A 19,360-nucleotide genomic window follows, 5' to 3' on the forward strand; every position below is an offset into this window, starting at 1 on the left:
AGGAGGAATTATGTGAATTGCGATTTTACTTTTTAAAAGACTTTGTTTATTCATGAGACACACAGAGACAGACAGAGATGTAGCCAAAGGGAGAAGCAGGTTCCCTCTGGGGAGCCCGACAGGAACTGGGTCCGGGATTACGACCTGAGCCAGAGGCAGACGCTCAACTACTGAGCCACCCATGCGCCTTGAGATTTTAACTTCTAAGTAACTTCAAATTTGGGCCCCCAAGGAGGGGGGTGGGAATGAGCTCACATACACAGTCGTGCTGTGTGGAAATTTGCAGTTTCTGGGGGTTCAAAGTACAGATTTAAAAACCCAATCCAAGGTGAGGGGGGTGCCTGGGCGGCGTCTCCCACTCTTGGTTTCGGCTCAGGTCCGGATCTCAGGGTTCAGCTGGCCCTTGTCTCTCTCTCCTTGCCGCTCCTACTTATTCGCTCTCTCAAATAACTAGATCTTAAAAAAAAGAAACAAAAAACAAGGAAAAAAGAACCCAATACGAGTAAGGTGGAAAGACAGCATTTGATAATATTGGGTGTAGGGACTCAGAGGCTGGGCTGGGTCTCAAAACAAGCTGCGGCGTCCCACACCCGATGGAGCCACGACGAGGGGGTGGGGGCGGGTGGAGCCCACCAGGAGGATGCCGACTGGAGCGGCGGGCGTGGTGCACGGTAAAACCGGTAAAACCGTGAGGCAGGGAGCGTCTGGTGGCTGGGGGGGGGGCGCTTCCAGCTCCCAGATTGCCGGCTTTAAGGGCTTATAGTTCAAGGCTTGTAACCCCCACACCGGGTGCACGCACGCACTTTGAAGACCCCCACCCAGACCAACAGCTCCGCAAATACGCAGCCGGGCTCCAATCCCGGCCTTCCCGTGAGCCCTTGGGGCAGGCACCGAGGCGAACGGCGGAAGCAGCCGCTCTTGGTTTCCGGCAACACGACAGCGGCTGCCGGGCGACCCGGAAGTATTTCCATTTTGCGTCGTCGGGGCTCGGCGGCGGCCGGGCTCGGGGCGGACGTACCACCATGGGGTCGTCAAAGAAGCACCGTGGGGAGAAAGAGGCGGCCGGGACGACGGCGGCGGCCAGCACCGGGGGCGCCACCGAGCAGCCGCCGCGGCACCGGGAGCACAAAAAACACAAGCACCGGAGCGGCGGTGGCGGGAGCAGCGGTGGCGAACGTCGGAAGCGGAGTCGGGAGCGTGGGGGCGAGCGCGGGGGCGGGCGGCGCGGGACCGAAGCCGAGACACGCAGCGGCGCGCACGGGCGGGAGCGCAGCCAGGCTGAGCCCTCAGAGCGGCGCGTGAAGCGGGAGAAGCGCGATGACGGCTACGAGGCCGGTGAGGGCGGGGCCTGTGGGGGCGGGGCGGGGTGTCCCGGGGCGGGCGGTCTGGCCTGGGTGCGAGCCGAGCGCTGCGGCTCCGGCACCCCGACGCTGTCTCCGTCAGCAGTTATTAAAGAGTCTTCCTATTTGGGATTAAAAGTTGTCTCTCTCTACTAACCTCTGCGAGGGCAGAGGTTTTCTGTTTTCTCAAAATTGGCACCTCACAGGCCCTTATTTGTTGAGTGAATGAATCCATGAAGTTGTACTAGTTTGTGCAGAACCAAGGAGAAACCTGATATTGGGCAAACCGGGTAGGGTTCATAGCAGAGATAGGAAACCGGTCGGAGCACAAAGGGCCCTACAGAAATTTGAATTTTGTCTTGAGGGTGGTAGAGAGCCATGGATTTAAGCTGAGGAATGAGTTGATCATATTTTGCAAAGATTCCTAGATTGAGAACTGGTTCAAAAATAGTCAAGACTGGAGGCCACGTGAGGATTGATAGTGGCGTGTGCTGAGGCAGCGGAGGGTGGAGAGACCTGAACAGATTGAAGAACTATTTTGGAGGAGGAATTAGAGCTTAGCACTTGGGTGGGGGTAAGAAGGAAATGAGGATGGCTCCTTAAATTTTGGTTTGAGCAACTGGGTGGGTGGTTGTGTCTACTGAAATTGAGGACTTTGGGAGAGAAGCAGACTTTTGAGGGGAGAGAGTTCAGTTGTGGAGAGCATTGCACCCGATAGGGTTTGGGCTGGATAGAGCAATTTGGAAGTCATAAGTAAATCAGGTGGCAAATGAAGCCTGGCAAGAGAGTAAGGAGTGGACCGTAGAACCTTAAAAATGCCAGCATTTTCGTAGTAGGTAGAGCAAGAGGCTATAAGAATGCTTGGTGGTACAATATCCAGAAAAGAAAACTATAGAATCTTGTGTCATGGGGTCTGTTGCAAAGAATAGTCGATGGTGTCACACACACCACAGAAAATAAAGGAAATTTGAGCTGAAAAGAATCCGTTGGATTTAGAAATAAGGAGGCTGGTGACCTTGGAGAGAGCCTAGAAAGGTTGGGATCCAGGGTCCAGGTAAGGTATGGGGGAAGAGGTAGGTTATGGGGTGGGGACGCAGGAAGGATGAGCAGGTGGTAGCACCTGGGTGGGGAAGTTCCATCTGGTGGCGTCTAGCCTCTGTCTGTGTGTTGTGTTCCGAAGTTACTTGCTGATTGAGAGATGAGTAGAGGAAGTCTGAAAAGCTACTTTATCTCAGCATCCTCACTATCCATCACAAAACAGGGACCAATAAGTGTATTTCTTGACTGGATAAACTGCACAGAGAACACAGTCATGCTGCTAACACAGTCCCTGTCCAGTGGGGAGAAACAGACCTGGAAGTGAGTGATGAGCTGTGGAGTTCAGGAGAGAGCAGTTCATTCTGACCAATAATTAAATAGGAGTTCAGAAGGAGGTGGCAGTTGGTCTCTGCATTTGGTTAGGATCTTGTCTATCAGAGTTAGGCCAAGGAGGGCAGTGTGGGCTGAAAACAGAATGTACAGAAGTGGAGAGGAGGCAGAGTGAAGGCTGCAAAAAGGTTGGCCCTTTTGGGGCAGGAGAGGAAGGTTATGTTGGGGTCTCAAGAGATTGGGACTGAGATGGAAGGAGCTACTGAGATGGAGGAAGGTTGCTGTTTTCGAGCATCTCAGTAGGGCCCGGGTATGGGTAAGGGAGGTCCCTGCAGAGCTCGAGCCAAAGATGTGGTTTGTTGGCCCTTTGTTCAGCTCCTGAACTATACTTCTTGTTCCAGCTGCCAGCTCCAAAAGTAGCTCAGGAGATGCCTCATCTCTTAGCATCGAGGAGACCAAGTAAGTTCTGTCTCCCTGATGTTTCTACTTTTATTTTCTGAGATAGAGGGCTTCTGGGACAGTTTCCTGGGGGACCATTCACACACTAAGGTATTCTGACTGGAATTGGAAATGACGTATAACCATTTGAGTTACAGAAAAGACGCTAAGACCCAAGAGAAAGATGGTCTTCTGCTGGTTAGGGGCAGGCCAGGCCTAGTGCCTGTGTTCCCTGATTTGGAAGCCAGCATCCTTCCCAATATCCTTGGCTGCCTGGGTCAGTCTCTGCTTTGGGGACCCTTAGGACTTCTCAGTTCCATCCTGTTTTCACTCTCTATCCAGAAATGTCTCTGATGTCCCTATTTTGTTGGCAGCTCCTAACATGTGTATCTCTTGTCCTCAGTAAACTCCGGGCAAAGTTGGGGCTGAAACCCTTGGAAGTCAATGCTGTCAAGAAGGGTGAGTGTGGGACTGAGGATGGGGGTGAGGGAGGGCATTTGGGTGGAGGAGAAAGACCATCTGAAGGGGTCTTTGAGGAGGATGGGGTTATGGCACAGGTTCAGCACCATTTAGTGGCCGTGTGTGTGTATGTGTGTGTGTGTACACATCCTTGTGGATAGGCACAGGCTTCTCCCTAGTGTCACAGCGGAGGGCTGGGAATAGGCTTATTCTTTAAGTTCATATGGCTAGCATAGTTGCTTGCTCTGGCTGTGAGGCAGCATTAGCTAGACCAAGATACATGCGTAGTTGCTGCAAACTGATCTGGGCTATGCAGGTGTTGGGTTCATTTGTTTCTTAATGCATGATGGGAGGTGAGGATGCTTACAAGGTGTGGAGGATCCCGTCATGCTGTGCGGGAAGGAAGTAGGAGGAGGGAGGTGAAGGATTCACTCCCCTTCTCCTGGCCCCTTCTGACCCCCTGAGCTGGAAGGGGGCAGGGTGAGTGGCTCCCTCCTCTCCCCACCAGCCATGGGCAGGCATAGCCTCACGTCTGGGCCCCCCTTCCAGAGACGGGCACCAAGGAGGAGCCCGTGGCAGCTGATGTCATCAATCCCATGGCCTTGAGACAGCGAGAGGAGCTACGAGAGAAGCTGGCAGCCGCCAAAGAAAAGCGCCTCCTGAACCAAAAGCTGGGGTGAGGAGGTCCCAGCCAGGGTGGGCAAGGGAAGAATCTGAGGAGGCTGCCAAGGAGCTCTTGAGTCAGGTGTGGGGAGCAGGAGTGGGGTTCCCCAGAAGGCCACTTTGTTCCTTTTTCAGAAAGATAAAGACACTGGGGGAGGATGACCCCTGGCTGGATGACACTGCAGCCTGGATTGAGAGGAGTCGGCAGCTTCAGAAGGAGAAGGACTTGGCAGAGAAGAGGGTGAGCGCCTGGGCAGTTGGGGGTGGTTGCTCATTGCCTCTGGTAACCTGCCTGGCTGGTGAAGCAGGAGACTTGTCCTTGGGAGGTGACTGGGCTCAGAGAGGTCGGAGATCCGTGGTCAGTGGCATCTGTTTTGGAATTCTTAGCAGCTGGCCTACAAGGCCTGCTGGTTTTTCGTTTTGTTTTGTTTTGTTTTGTTTTTAAATTTTTTTTTTAATTTTTATTTATTTATGATAGTCACAGAGAGATAGAGAGAGAGGCAGAGACACAGGCAGAGGGAGAAGCAGGCTCCATGCACCGGGAGCCCGACGTGGGATTCGATCCCGGGTCTCCAGGATCGCGCCCTGGGCCAAAGGCAGGCGCCAAACCGCTGCGCCACCCAGGGATCCCTGTTTTGTTTTTTTAAGATTTATTTATTTATTCATGAGAATACACAGAGAGGAGAGAGAGGCAGAGGCATAGGCAGAGGGAGAAGGAGGCTCCATGCAGGGAGCCTGATGTGGGACTCGATCCTGGCTCTCCAGGACCAGGCCCTGGGCTAAAGATGGCGCTAAACCACTGAGCCACCTGGGCTTCCCTGTTTTTTTTTTTTTGTTTGTTTGTTTGTTTGTTTTTGTTTTTTGTACTCCCACCTGGTAAAGTCCCACGGGTCTTCCAGTGATGCTGAATGGCCTGAGGTCACTGGTTACCCCTCTCTCATCCCATAGGCCAAACTGCTGGAGGAGATGGACCAAGAGTTTGGAGTCAGCACTCTGGTGGAGGAGGAGTTTGGGCAGAGGCGGCAGGTGAGGCTGAGAACAGGGTGCCAAGCGCTGTTGTACTTTGTGCTGGGATCCCAGGGCTGGATGGGTCAGGACTCCTGACTTAGCTGGACATTTCTCCTCCCTTGTAGGACCTGTACAGTGCCCGGGACCTACAGGGCCTCACTGTGGAACATGCTATTGATTCCTTTCGAGAAGGGGAGACTGTGATCCTCACCCTTAAGGACAAAGGTGGGTTGAGCTCCGGTGCTCTGGTTGGGGGCGTAGGCCCTGCTGAATCGAGGACAAACCTGAATGGCTGTTGCTCCTGCCCTCTCTGCAGGTGTGCTGCAGGAGGAGGAGGATGTACTGGTGAACGTGAACCTAGTAGATAAAGAGCGGGCGGAGAAAAATGTGGAGTTGCGGAAGAAGAAACCTGACTACCTGCCCTACGCAGAGGATGAGAGCGTGGATGACTTGGCACAGGCAGGCTAGGCAGCAAGATGGGGTCTGTGGCTTTTCAGGAGCCAGGCTGGGTCCCAATCTGTACCTCTTGTTTTGCAGCAAAAACCCCGCTCTATCCTGTCCAAGTATGATGAGGAGCTTGAGGGCGAGCGGCCACACTCATTCCGCCTGGAGCAGGGTGGCACTGCTGATGGCTTACGAGAGCGGGAGCTGGAGGAGATCCGGGCCAAGTTGCGACTACAGGCTCAGTCGCTGAGCACAGTGGGGCCTCGACTCGCCTCTGAGTACCTCACGCCTGAGGAGATGGTGAGCCCTGCGGCCTCCACCTGCACTTGTAATTGGGGTGGAGATTCCTCCCTCTCCTCTGGGGGTCTTGTACTATGGGGGGAGCTGTGGAGGAAGAGCGAGTATGAGGGGCTTGGCCCTCGTGGGTAAGCAGCATATGACAGCCCTAGGGAGGTACTGGAGGGGGACGATGGCTGTAGACAGAACAGGGACTGTTGACACAGATGGTTCTGAGTTCGTGTTCGAGCTCTGCCACGTAGCCAGCTTGTGCCTTGGATGAGTCATTTAACTGTGAGCTTGTGGCACCCGTTTGAAATGGGAATGGTGGGAGCCATCTCTTGAGGGGTGTCGTGAGGATTAGTGACAATGTGGGTAAGTGGTAATTTTATAGCTGTGTGTGGATTTTGTATCTGGGATGATTGTGAACACAGAGGTAGATCTCTGGCTCAGTAGATCTCTTGGCTTTGTGATTAAGAGCAGGATTCTGGAACCAGAAGAATAAGAGCTCTCTCTTCACAATCCTGCCTTCCCATTCAGGAGTTAGGTGACCTTCAGTAAGGAACTTAGCCTCTCTGGGCCTTGGTTTTCCTCATCTCACAAGTGGGATGAAGTCACACCTATGTCACATTTTTTTTTAAAGATTTCTTTATTTACACAGAGAGAGAGGCAGAGACATAGGAGGAGGGAGAAACAGGCTCCATGCAGGGAGCCTGACGCGGGACTCAATCCCAGGACTCCAGGATCACGCCCTGGGCCAAAGGCAGGCGCTAAACCGCTGAGCTACCCAGGGATCCCCCTTATGTCACATGTTGTTTGTGTTTGTAAAGTACTTAGAACAGTGGCTGGTGTGGAGGAATGCTAAAGAAGCATTCATCCTTGGGATGCCTGGGTGGCTCAATTAAGCATCTGACTCTTGATTTCAGCTCAGGCCATGATCTCAAGGTGGTGAGATGGAGCCCTTTGATGGGCTCCATGCTGGACGTGAGTCTCCTTAAGATTCTTTTTCCGGGACACCTGGGTGGCTCAGTGGTTGAGCTTCTGCCTTCGGCTCAGGGCGTGATCCCGGAGTTCAGGGATCAAGTTCCGCATCAGGCTCTTTGCATGGAGCCTGCTTCTCCTGCCTGTGTCTCTGTCTCTGTCTCTCTCTCTTTCTCTGTAATGAATAAATAAATAAAATCTTAAAAAAAAAAAAAAAGATTCTTTTCCCTGCTCTTCCCACCCCTCGCTCCCCCACCTTCTAATTAAACTTTTTTTTTTTTTTAATAGCATTCATTCTTGTGGGCTCATGGCTGCCCGCCTTCCCCATTTCATGTCTCATTTTTCTTTTCTTCCTCTCAGGTAACTTTTAAAAAGACCAAACGGAGGGTGAAGAAGATCCGCAAGAAAGAGAAGGAGGTGGTAGTGCGGGCCGATGACTTGCTACCTCTTGGGGACCAGACTCAAGATGGGGACTTCGGGTCTAGGTGGGCTTGGAGATCAGGTTGCAGTATGGGGGTTGGACTGGCCTAGGGCCCACACTCACCCGAGAGGCCTCTTCCCACAGGCTGCGGGGCCGGGGCCGGCGCCGAGTGCCTGAGGCCGATGAAGAGGCCCCAGAGGAGGAGGACAAGGAACCGGCACCTCAGCCCCTGCAGTCAGATGACACCCGTGTGGAGAACATGGACATCAGTGATGAGGGTGAGGGGCCTGTCCAGCCGGGGCAGGGTGAGGGTGGCAAGGGCCGGGCTGAGGGGCCCTGGGCAAGGAGGTGATCTGAGCAGGTCTTCCCTGTGTTTCTTTCAGAAGAGGCTGGAGGACCACAGTCAGGGTCCCCAGAGGTGCTGGAGGAGGATGAGGCGGAGCTGGAGCTGCAGAAGCAGCTGGAGAAGGGACGCCGCCTGCGGCAGCTCCAGCAACTCCAGCAGCTGCGAGACAGCGGTGAGAAGGTGAGGCGGCCCAGGGGCTGAGCGTGGGGTGGGGGCATGCTAGCCTCCTCAGGGCCAGGGCCTTTAGGGACAGGCGTGTCCATGGTGACCTGTCCTCAGGAACATGGCACCTTCATTCCAGTTTGGATCTTTTTTGTGTATGTAATGTCATATTGTTAGCAGATTTCTTTAAGATCAACCAGTGTTTTGCTCTCAAGATATTTTAAAGTTGGAGCCTTCCCTGTCTTCTCTCCTTCTATGGCTGGGTGTTGCATTCCTCCTGGGAGTAAGGATTGTCCCTGGGGGTGGGGGTATCACTGGTGAACAGGACAGCGAGGGGCCCTGTGTTCTTGGAGCTGCCTCTCTAGCTGTGGCCTGAGGGCAGGGTAGCAGTAAGCATGTGTGCACATGCGCACACAGCACTTCTGGTAGCACCTGGAGCTGGGCAGACCGTCTGTGGAAAGCGGAGCAGATGGCTGGAGGGCTGGAGTCTTGGGTCTGCTTTTGAGGGGAGACCTTGCAGGGGATGGCATTTGAGCTGAGACATAAATAACAACGAGGAGCCAATCTTGCAGAGATTCAGGGTGGATGTGGGTGGGCAGACTGGGCACTCAGGTGGTAGAGCCAGCAGGTGTTCTTGGGAGGAGTAGCCTAGAACACTTGAGGGCCTGGCAGTGTGAGCCGGGCAGAGGCCAGTGGGGCCTTGTGGCCATGAGCACTGTTGACCCTCAGTGGGCACTTGCCTGGGCCAGGCCCTGCTTGCGTGCTTTGTATATCCAGTGACTTGATGTTCACTGCAACACCTTGTGAGGAAGGTTCTGTTATCTCCGTTTTATAGATGAGGAAACTGAGGCATAGAGGCCTTAGGGAAGTGACCTGGGGTTACATGGCTGGTAAGTGGCAGAGCTTGGGTTTGAACAGCCTGACTCCAAAGTCCACGCTTTTCACCCTACCCCTCCCAGCTCAGGGGGGAGAGACTGGAGCAGTGAGTCCCCAGGGCCCAGCCCGTGGGGGCTCCTGCAGTGGGGTCAGAGAAGCAGCAGCCCCTGAGCTGGAAGAGAGCCATGGGAGTGGGCGGCACAGCAGCCAAGTAGGGCTTTTGAGGAGGGGGAGTAGGGAGTCTTCTAATTCCTGAGAGACAGGTCCGATTTGGAATAATAGAGTCAGCAAGACTGAGGAGGTAAGGAAGCCAGGCCAGCAATTGGGGACAGTCCCTCAGAGCGAGAGCAGGTGGACTGTGTGAATGTTGGAGGTGCAGCGACGGGTGGTCTCGGCAGCAGTGACCCAGGTGCTCTGCTGCAGCAGGGAACACGGCCCTGGATGGTGTGGTGAGTGGGCGTGGCTATAATCCAAAAAGGCTTGGTTGGCAAGAACAGGTGGTGGGCTGTATGCTGTCCACCGCTGCTGCAAAGAGGGTCAGAGAAATGGGGCGGTAGCCAAAGGGGGTGTGAATGAGGATAACCAAGAGTGCAGAAGTCTGTCCTTGTGGAACTTTTGTTCTAGTGAGAGGACATGAAAGAAGACATAAACAACATCCAGTAGGAAAACCACTGAGCAGAAACAGGAAAAGGCCAGGTAGTGGAGAGATGAGGAGTGAAGAAGCACTCCCGTTTTAGGTCTTCTGGTCAGGGTGGGCTTCCCCGAGGAGGTGACCATTGAGATCCAGATGAAGTGTAAGTATCAGTGACATCTAAGGGCGCAGTCCAAGGTGAGGGAGCACCTGGCCCCTGAGACCCTGAGACACGAGCCACTGGGCTTGCTCAGGAAGTTGGCTGAGGCCTGCATGGCTGCAGGGGCAGGAACCACAGGGAGTGTTACAGGGAAGGAGATGGTCACGGGCCATTCAGGCAGACTTGCTGTTGCGGTAGATTTAGCCATCAGAGTTCTGTCTTTGGAGGAAAAGCAGTGGAAGGCTGTTGCAGACATCCAGTTGGAATGACGTTGACTGTGATGGTAGCCGCAGAAACAGGAGGAAGTGGCTGTATTTGGGATGCATTTTGAGGGTAGAATCAACAGCGTTCATTTGTAGATTGTGTGCAAGATTGTGAGTGGGTACAAGAAGTTAAGGATGACTCCCAAGAATTCTGACTTGAACAGCTGGCCTCTTGCTGAGTTAAGGAGAGGATAAGGCCATTCCTGAGATGGGAAGAGCTGGGGGAGATAACAAAATGTTCAGTTTTGGTTAAGTCTAATAAAAAGTGCTTTTCTATTAGGGGTATTTGATACTAAACAGGCAGTTGGATATGTGAATTTGAACTTTAAGGGAAAGGCTGAGACTGGAGTTATAAATGCAGAAGTCATTTAAAGTCCTAGGATCAGCTGGAGTCATCAGGACAGTGAGTGTGGAGAAGGGAAAGTGCGTGAGGGTAGCAAAGAGGAGAGGGTCACGTGACAAGGTCCTGAAGTCACGTGACAAGTGGCTCTTGAAGGAAGCGTGTAAGCATCTGTGACACATGCTCCAGAGAACTTGGGTATTGGGGATGAGCATTGACCTTTGGATTGGGCAACATGGAGGTCACTGATGGTCTTGTCTAAATCGTGGTCTTCCGGGGTGCGGTGGTGGGAACTGAGAGCCAGACCACACAAGTTTCAGCAAGGCTGCCAGGTACAAGATTACCAGATGAGAGCCAGTTGTGTTTCCACACACCAACAAGAGAGAGAAAGTATAACTTTAAAAAAGGTACTGTTTGTGAAAGCAGTATAAATAGTAAAGTAGCATAGATAAGTGATAACAAAATGGATAAGAGAGAAGCCGATTGCAACAAAATAAAAAGGAATAAATGGTGTGTGAGATAGATCTCTATGGGGGAAGTTGCAGTCCATCTTTGAAAGACATTGAAGAAGACATAAATAGATAGACTATGGTTTTAGGCAGCTAGGGCTGCCGTGACAGAATGTCACAGACTGGGTGGCTTAAGCAGCAGAAATTTACTTCTCAAAGTTTTGGAGTCTGGAAGTTCAAGATCAAGGTGTTGGTAGGTCTGGTTTCTCCTGAGGCTTGTAGGTGGCCGTCTTCCTGCTGTGTCTTCTCATGGCCTTTTCCCTGAGTGCCTATGTCCTTGCTGTCCTTTTCTTTTATGAGGACACCAAACTACTGGGTTAGGGCCCTGCCCTTATGGCATCCTTCAACTTTAACCATCTCCTTAAAGGTTCTGTTTCTAAATACAGTCACCCCATGGGTGGGGTTTGAATATACGAATTCTGGGAGGACACACTTCAGTCCATAACTACTGTGTTCATAGGTAGGACTCGGTAGTGTAAAGATGTTCATTTCCTCAAACTAATTTGTAGATTAAATGCAATTCCAGGGGATCCCTGGGTGGCTCAACAGTTTAGCGCCTGCCTTCAGCCCAGGGCATGATCCTGGAGTCCCGGGATCGAGTTCCACATCAGGCTCCCTGCATGGAGCCTGCTTCTCCCTCTGCCTTTGCCGGTGCGCCCCCCCCCCCCCCCCCGCCTCCCTCTCTCTGTCTCTCATGAGAAAATAAAATCTTTAAAATATAAATAAGTAAATAAATGCAATTCCAGTAAAAATCCCAAAGGGATTTTTGTGGAACCTGAAAAGCTATTTCTGAGTTTACTTGGAAGATCAAAGGGCCAAAAAAAGCCAAGGCGCCTTGAATAATAAAGTGGTGGGCCTTGCTCTAACAGCGATCCCTTTATGTCGTTGTGGTAACTAAGATGGTGAAGTAATGGTGGAAGGACAGACTGACAGGGCCAAGACCAAGTGGAGGGTCCAGGAGCACACATAGGACAGCTATTGACCCAGTGGGAAGGGCACCCAGTTCAGCAAGGCCTGTATGGACAGCCAGTTACCAATTTGGGGGAGAAAGTGAAATTGGGTGTGTATCTCACACAGAATTTATTTACAGATAACTTAAAAGTAAAGAATTAACATTCTAGAACAAGGTTAAGGAAATCATGTTTGTGACTTTGTTGCAGAGAAAGTTTTTTTTTTTCCTTTCTTAAATTACATTAAAATACATAGAACATAAAATTTACCAACTTAACCATTTTTAAATGTTCAATTCTATTGAATTGTTAAATCCATTCACATTGTACAGCCATCCCCACCATCCACAGTCCATCCACAGTGTGCAAGGAAGCTAGATTAAGATGCGTTTATCGTGGAATATGATTCTGCAGTGAAAAGCTAAGAAATACAGCCATTCGGGTCAAGATGAATTAAATATATATATGTATATGTGTGTATTTTATCGCTCTATTTACTTATTTAAAAGATTTTATTCATTTATTCATGGGGGGCGGGGTGTGTGGCAGGGACACAGGCAGAGGGAGAAGCAGGCTCCATGCAGGAAGCCCGATGCGGGCCTCGATCCCGGGATCACACCCTGAGCCAAAGGCAGACGCTCAACCGCCAAGCCACCCAGGCATCCCTATATATGTGTATTTTAAAAAGGAAATCTTAGGGGAATCAGATTCAGATGATATACTGTTTTAAAAAATGCACAACAAAATAATACCCTGTTTGTGGATAGGTCCTTATGTGGAAAAACTATAAATAAAAGCCCCTGAATCATGACCACAAACAAGGGATAAGGAGACACTCAGGCTTTGAAAGGGTATTAATAGTGTTTCTCAGACTGGATGATGGGTACCTGGGTGTGTGCGTGGTTGTTATTGTTTTTAAAAACGTGTGTTAGAACCTGTTTACATTTATGTTGCCATTCATTAAAAAAATAAATATCGTGTAACAACATGGAAGGAAGGGATGTTGAGTGGCATGGTGATGGGAGACTTCTCTCAGGAGTGTGCTGTCAGGGGGAAGCAGTGAGACTGCGGGGTGGAAAGAGTGGAAATACTAGGCCACCCTGTCTACTTATGGGAATGATACAGTCAGCAGAGGGGACAGTGGGTTCAGTCGATGGTGTCTGGGGCGGATATATGAGGGGTCTTGGAGCCATGCTGGGTAGGAGGGTAGTCTGAGGGAGGAGCAGGGCAGAAGGGGTGAGTGCCAGAAGTCTGTTGGAGTTCCACATGGCATCTTCCCAGCCTGTGGCCTCAGAGAAGGATTCTAGAAGAAGCTGTGTTTAGTTGAGCCCTGAAACAGGAGTTTGTCGGGTGAAGGGTGGATGGTAGTGAAGTGGCAAGAAGCCCTGATGTGCTCTGATCCGGGAGGGAGATGTGAGGCTGTGGGGCTTTGGACAAGGGCCATGTCGCATTTTGGATATTAATTTAAAGGGCAAAAGGGACGGGATCCCTGGGTGGCGCAGTGGTTTGGCGCCTGCCTTTGGCCCAGGGCACGATCCTGGAGACCTGGGATCGAATCCCACGTCGGGCTCCCGGTGCATGGAGCCTGCTTCTCCCTCTGCCTGTGTCTCTGGCTCTGTCTCTGCCTGTGTCTCTGGCTCTGTCTCTCCTTCTATCTCTCAAGAATAAATAAATTAAAAAAAAAAAAATCTAAAAAAAAAAAAAAAAAAAGGGCAAAAGGGAGCCATCGATGGCTTTGCAGCAGAGGAATGAGATGGGTGTAGGTGCAGAGTGGAGTTTGGACTGGGAGTCAGGGAGGAAGCAGAGACCAGTCAGAGGTCTTTTGTGGACAGTAGGAGAGTAGGAAGGCTTGTCTTACTGCCATCAGGGAGGATTCTGGGTTTCTGGGTCTCAGTGGCACCTCCCCCAGAAACTTCTGGGTTTGCCCACAGCTGTTCCCTCCCCCAGGTGGTGGAGATTGTGAAGAAGCTGGAATCTCGCCAGCGGGGCTGGGAGGAGGACGAAGATCCAGAACGGAAGGGGGCCATCGTGTTCAATGCCACGTCGGAGTTCTGCCGCACTTTGGGGGAGATCCCCACCTATGGGCTGGCCGGCAACCGGGAGGAGCAAGAAGAGCTAATGGTGGGTTTTCAGGCAGCCTACCTCTCCTCTCCTCCTTCCCTTCCTCCTCCCATCCCTTCCCCTTCGCTCCTGGTTTGGGTTTTCCGTGCTGACAGGTCCCTGTCAGGTTTTGCATAGCTGGTAACAAGCCTTGGTGCTCCAAGGGTTAGTGGGTGGGTTAGGCTGGCTGGGGGCTGGGGCTCCTGGGCTGACCCTGGTCTTCTAACCCCTAGGACTTTGAGCGAGACGAGGAGCGCTCAGCCAACGGTGGCTCTGAGTCTGATGGGGAGGAGAACATCGGCTGGAGCACAGTCAACCTGGATGAGGAGAAGCAGCAGCAGGATGTGAGGGGCGCGGGGCACAAGGCTGGGGTGGGGGGATAGCAGAGTAGGAGACCACAGCCCACAGGCGGAAGGGGTAGAGGCTGGGGTTTGAGGCCACCCACCCAGGCTCCAGCCCCAGCTCTGCCCCTTCCTTGTTGGGGGACCTTGAGCAAGTGGCCTGTTGTCCCAGAGCCTTGCTCTCTCACTCTGTAAAGTTCATGGTATCATGGCAGTACTGTGGCATAGCGCCTGGTCCCAGGAAGGACCACAGTGGTATGTGGTGGGGGTGATGGGGGCAAGAGGGCGAGGAGCCCCTGCGGCCCACTTACCACCTGTGTCCCCGTGTGCTCCCCCTCAGTTCTCTGCCTCCTCCACCACCATCCTGGATGAGGAGCCCATCGTGAACAGAGGGCTGGCAGCTGCCCTGCTGCTGTGTCAAAACAAAGGTGAGGGGCTGTGAGCCTTGGAGGGGCAGAGTGCTGGCACAGCTTCCTCTGGTCCCCCTGGGGCCTTGAGCCGCTCCCCTGGGACCTGAGAGCTACTCATCTGCACCCAGTTTGGGGGAAGTTGTTGCAGCATCTGGCCTCTTGGCTCTGTGTCACTCCATTTTTGACAACTTTACCACTTAGTCCCACAAAGCACCACTCACCCTTCAAGTGCCAGTTGTAGCTGGGGAAAATCGGGGCAGTTGAAGCAGTCAGGCCCTGGCACAGAGAGACCCTGGCATGAGGACCCTGCCATATTTACTGGGCCTGGGCCGCACCCCCCTGAGGGCAGGCCACTTGGAGTCTGACCGCCACCTGTCCCCAGGGCTGCTGGAAACCACGGTACAGAAGGTGGCCCGGGTGAAGGCACCCAACAAATCCCTACCGTCAGCCGTGTACTGCATCGAGGACAAGATGTGAGTGTGGCAGCGCAGGCAGGGGCATGGGCTGGCGCCAGCTGGGAGCCACCAGGAACCCAAGCAGGGCGGGCAGTGGCTGGCCCTGAGGGTCCCTTTTCTCGGTCCAGGGCCATCGACGACAAGTACAGCCGGCGGGAGGAATACCGCGGTTTTACCCAGGACTTCAAGGAGAAGGATGGCTACAAACCCGATGTGAAGATTGAGTACGTGGATGAGACAGGCCGAAAGCTCACTCCCAAGGAGGTGAGCAGGGCTGGCAGTGACCGAGTCACAGAGAGGCAGGGCCCCTGTCCTTCCCACCCGAGGCAGAGCTGCACTGTGGGTCTCGGCTCAGCCGACCGCTGGCTGGGGAGCTGGTGAAGTGTTGCCACCTCTGTGTCCCGGTGAGCACAGCAGGCCCCGTCATAGGCTTGGTTCCTTTGCCCACCTGCCCCCCCCCATGGCTTCACCTACCCTGGGGGGCCACCTTTCTGGCAGGTGGTGTGCAGGCCTTGGGCTGATGTGTGCTCACTGTCCCTTGCTCCTGCCTTACCTGCTCCCAGCTCCCACCACCACGGGTGTGCTGCCCTCAAACCCAGCCCCAGCCTCCGCCTCATTCAGGATCCCAAGTGCCCCCATTGCAGCACATCCAGCCCCCATGCCCAACTCCCTGACTCTGGGGAGCCCCCAGTGCTAGGGCCATGGCCCTTCCCTCTGGGGACAGGTGGCTCTAACACGGTTCCTGCCCGTGTCCCAGGCTTTCCGGCAGCTCTCCCATCGCTTCCATGGGAAAGGCTCAGGCAAGATGAAGACAGAGCGACGGATGAAGAAGCTAGATGAGGAGGCGGTGGGTGACCCACTGGGACGTGGGGGGGGGGGGCTTCCACATCTGCTGGCGCTGGGGTGGTTGGTGGACAGGGACCCACTCCTGCCCTGTGCTGACTGGCCCGCACCCTACAGCTCCTGAAGAAGATGAGCTCCAGCGACACACCCCTGGGCACGGTGGCCTTGCTCCAGGAGAAGCAGAAGGCCCAGAAGACGCCGTACATCGTGCTCAGTGGCAGCGGCAAGAGCATGAATGCGTGAGTTGGGAAGCTGGGCCGAGGGGGGAGGGCTGAGGGACAGCACTGGGCCTGACGTGGTGGGAAGGTTTTCAGCCTCATGCCCCTCTTCTCTCCGCAGGAACACCATCACCAAATGAAGCTGATCTCCTTTCTGACCCCCTCCCCGACTTTAATATTAAATAAAGTTCCCTCCTTATTTTTTCCTCCTTTGTCATGGTGCAGATTCCAGGGTCAGACCTGGGAGGAGGGGCAGGCAGTGCTGGGAAGAGCATCCACAGCACTGCCCTTGGGCTTGCCCTGGTGGCTGTGTGACCTCAGGCAAGTCACCCAACTTCTCAGAGCCTTAGTTCTGTCATTCATACTGTCAAAACAGCTGTTTCACAGGATGTCTTGTGAAGATAAAATGAGTTTGTTCATTCATTCATCCAACTGGATTTAGAGGTGAGCCCGTCCCCTTAGAGGTGGCTTCGGTCTGGCGTCTGCTGGGTATGACCCGGCCACCTAGTGACACAGATAACTAAAAGAGATGAGGGAGAGAACCGTCCAGAGCCTCTAGGAAAGTCCTGTACCCCTGCCCTGGGCCCCAGCTGGCCAGAGAAGCCAGTCGGTTGATTTTCTCCACCCCCTCACCCCTGAGAGTCCGTGTCTTACGGTGCCTGGCTGCTTGTCAAAGGTCACACCTTATCCCCAACAGGGCTGGCTTTAGGGGACTAGTGGAGGTGTTTTTAGCGCCTCCGTCTCCCAGCCTCCGTCTCCCAGCGACCGTTGCTACACAAACCACCGGCCTGGGGCCCAGGACTCTGTGGGTTAATGGGCCGGGCTCCCCGCAGGGTGAGGGGGCCACCACGCTCCTCGCTGCCTTGGCTCCACGTGTGGGTACTCAGGGAAGTGAGCTCTGAAGGACATCTCCCCAGGAACGTGCCAGAGCCCCGAATGGAGGGCAGGGCCACCAGGGGCTCCCATGGGAGTCAGAACTGGGGTCCTGCCCCATCCGAGGCCCAAGAGCGTTCTAGGCAGTTCACAGCTTTTTTTTTGTTTTAATGAAAGTAGAAGAAAAGGCTGGTTTAAGTGATCTTGGAAAGCACCTGAGCAAGGACAACACAGCTGCTCGCTCTAAGGGAATGCTCATGGTGACAGTGGCGTGACAAACCTAGCAAGCCGTCACATGGCACTTCCTTGAGCTTGCCGACCCTTTGTGTGGGGGTCTCCCTCTGACGTCATTTTCACCTTGGCTGCCACTCCGGTCCCTCAGGGAGGCTGCAGGCTTGCAGCACCTGGACACAGCGTTCCTCCAGGAGCTCACGAGACCCATCTAGTGGTGTGCACACAAGGCCTGAGCTCGGCACAGGGCCCCCCGCCCCCCCGCCCCCCCACTGGCTGTGCTCAAATCAGAGCTCATGCGGCTCCTCTGCAGCAGCGGTCACTTAGAACTTTGTCACCACCATCAGAGCCAGAAAACGGCCAAGGCCTTGTCTGGAGCAACAGTGGACCAGGGTCAAACTGATCCATTCTGGCCCAAGCTGCCTCCTGACTCTGACCCTCATACCTGAGTAGATGTAAATGGTGCACTAGGGACTAGGAGAGGCTTCCGGGGACACTTTGGGGCCACCTCCAGGAAGCCCCCTGGGCGGTGCTGTCTGCCTGCTTCCTCTTCCCACACCGGCTGCCAACCTCCAGGCCAGGTGCTTGCTCTTCCCTCCCCTGATGCTCGCCCCCTCCCAGGCTGTGCCTACCCATCTGGCTGGAGCTGGGAGGCAGCAAGGAGTCCACTTGGCCCCCATGAGATTGGGGAGCCCAGGGCCACCAAATCTGTTGAGGCCTGATCCCGTAGGGGAGGCAGAGCCAGGGAAAGGGCGCATCCCAGGTCTGCTGGTCTGTGGAGGGGCCCCAGCACCCTCACCTGCCCAGATGGGCCCCCACAGGGCTAGTACTGCCACTGCGAGGCTGCCGTGAGGGTGGAGAGCTCCCAGCCTGGGCCTGGGGGCCGGAGCCAGCAGGGTGGCTTTTCCATTGACCTGCTGTCCTGACCTTGGGCGACTTACCACTGGGTCCCCAGTCTCGGTATTACTTGCAAAACAGGGGACATGGTCTCAGGCTTCCAGAGCTGGTGTCAAGCGTGGTTGAGGACATTCATCTTTCTGTTACTTCAGTACCTATGGACTGAGCTGGTGGCAGGCGGGGGATGAGCAGGGCCAGACCGCCTGCCGGGTCTGATGGGTCAGGCAGCCCTGGAGCTAGGACAACACCCGGTGTGAACAGGACTGGAGGCCTGGCTTCCACGTGGGGCCTGGCCCCTCAGAAGGGCTCCAGAGAGCACAGCCGTAACTTACAGAAGCCCATTTAGCCCGTTGCCAGCATCTTCCTTCTCTGCCACCAGCACCCACCAACACCCTCACTAAAAGACCCAGGGGCCACCTGGGACCCCTTCTCCACCCCCTGCCCAGCTCAGCTCTCAGGGAGGCCCTTCTGGGAGCGTGGTGGGCTCCCCCACACAGAGGCCAACTGTCAGAAGCAGGCGGGAGCTGGGCAGTGAGCAGGGGCGGACCGCTCCCCTCCTGGTTCCAGCGGGACCTGGTTCTGGCTCTGGGTTGTGCCCACCCTCTTCCCGGGTACCCCCAAGCCCGTCAAGTTCCAGGGCCCGTACCCAGCAGTTAATGGCCTGTTCTGTGTTTCCTGTTGTGGGGGAAGGTCTGTCAAGCCCACAGGACCAGAACCTGCCCCCTTCCGGATCCAGCAGAGTCCCTCCTTTTCTCCCTGCCCCCTCCAAAGGGGTGCTGGCTGAACTTGGAAGCCTTCACCCTGGGGCTTCACTTCCTACCCTGGGGGCTCAGGCAGGGTATCCCATGCAATAGGAAAGAGGTGCCCCTCTGGACTGTGCCCAGACTGGAGCAGGTGGGCTGAATTCTTACCTGTCTGCCCATGAGGTGCTGAACCCACAACTGTCCCCTGGAGCCCGCACCCCACCTGTCTCCACTGGCGTCCTCAGGTGGGGCTTGGCTCGGGCTGCTGAAGGAGGCTGGCTCTGCACTCTCAAGCCTCTGGGGTTTCAATGTCAAGGACCCAGAAGGGACTGTTTACCAGAGGAGGGGGTGTGTGGCGGCAGGAGCATTCAAATTCTCCTTCTGTCCTTGGTGACGGGTCAGTCTCCTGGTGTGTTTCCTAACCCCACTGAGCCCCTGCTCCTCAGCTCCCAGATGGAGAGAGAAGCTCCCACTTCAGATTTCCCAAGTTTTTCCAGTGGGAGCCCCTGGAAGCTTTTTAACGCATTCATCATTTTTTAAAAACATTTTATTTATTTAACAGAACACACAAGCAGGGGGAGCAGCAGAGGAAAAGGGAGACGCAGACTCCCCGC

The 19,360-nt window shown here is 54.3% G+C and overlaps 1 protein-coding gene across 1 annotated transcript; it reads left to right on the forward strand.

Annotated features, from left to right (window-relative positions):
• Positions 1-936: 936 nt before the first annotated feature.
• SART1 (spliceosome associated factor 1, recruiter of U4/U6.U5 tri-snRNP) lies at positions 937-16,208 on the forward strand. The gene is made up of 20 exons (XM_026004397.2): positions 937-1,335; positions 3,110-3,167; positions 3,550-3,605; positions 4,155-4,281; positions 4,404-4,509; positions 5,217-5,294; positions 5,402-5,501; positions 5,593-5,735; positions 5,814-6,020; positions 7,338-7,462; positions 7,543-7,676; positions 7,782-7,924; positions 13,583-13,756; positions 13,969-14,079; positions 14,417-14,504; positions 14,869-14,959; positions 15,070-15,205; positions 15,699-15,788; positions 15,902-16,023; positions 16,124-16,208. Exons 1-20 carry the CDS (start codon positions 1,023-1,025, stop codon positions 16,140-16,142), a joined length of 2,421 nt encoding a protein of 806 aa, XP_025860182.1. The 5' UTR covers positions 937-1,022; the 3' UTR covers positions 16,143-16,208.
• Positions 16,209-19,360: the final 3,152 nt, after the last annotated feature.

The sequence above is a fragment of the Vulpes vulpes genome, chromosome 5 (assembly GCF_048418805.1).
Source record: "Vulpes vulpes isolate BD-2025 chromosome 5, VulVul3, whole genome shotgun sequence".
In the NCBI taxonomy this organism is placed as follows: Eukaryota; Metazoa; Chordata; class Mammalia; order Carnivora; family Canidae; genus Vulpes; species Vulpes vulpes.

Bases quoted from the DNA above. Each gene is read 5' to 3' on its own strand.
- SART1 (XM_026004397.2), top strand. From the start codon at position 1,023: ATGGGGTCGTCAAAGAAGCACCGTGGGGAGAAAGAGGCGGCCGGGACG. The intron at 7,925-13,582 runs GTGAGGCGGCCC...TCCCTCCCCCAG, and splicing joins TGCGAGACAGCGGTGAGAAG to GTGGTGGAGATTGTGAAGAA. The intron at 13,757-13,968 runs GTGGGTTTTCAG...TCTAACCCCTAG, and splicing joins AGGAGCAAGAAGAGCTAATG to GACTTTGAGCGAGACGAGGA.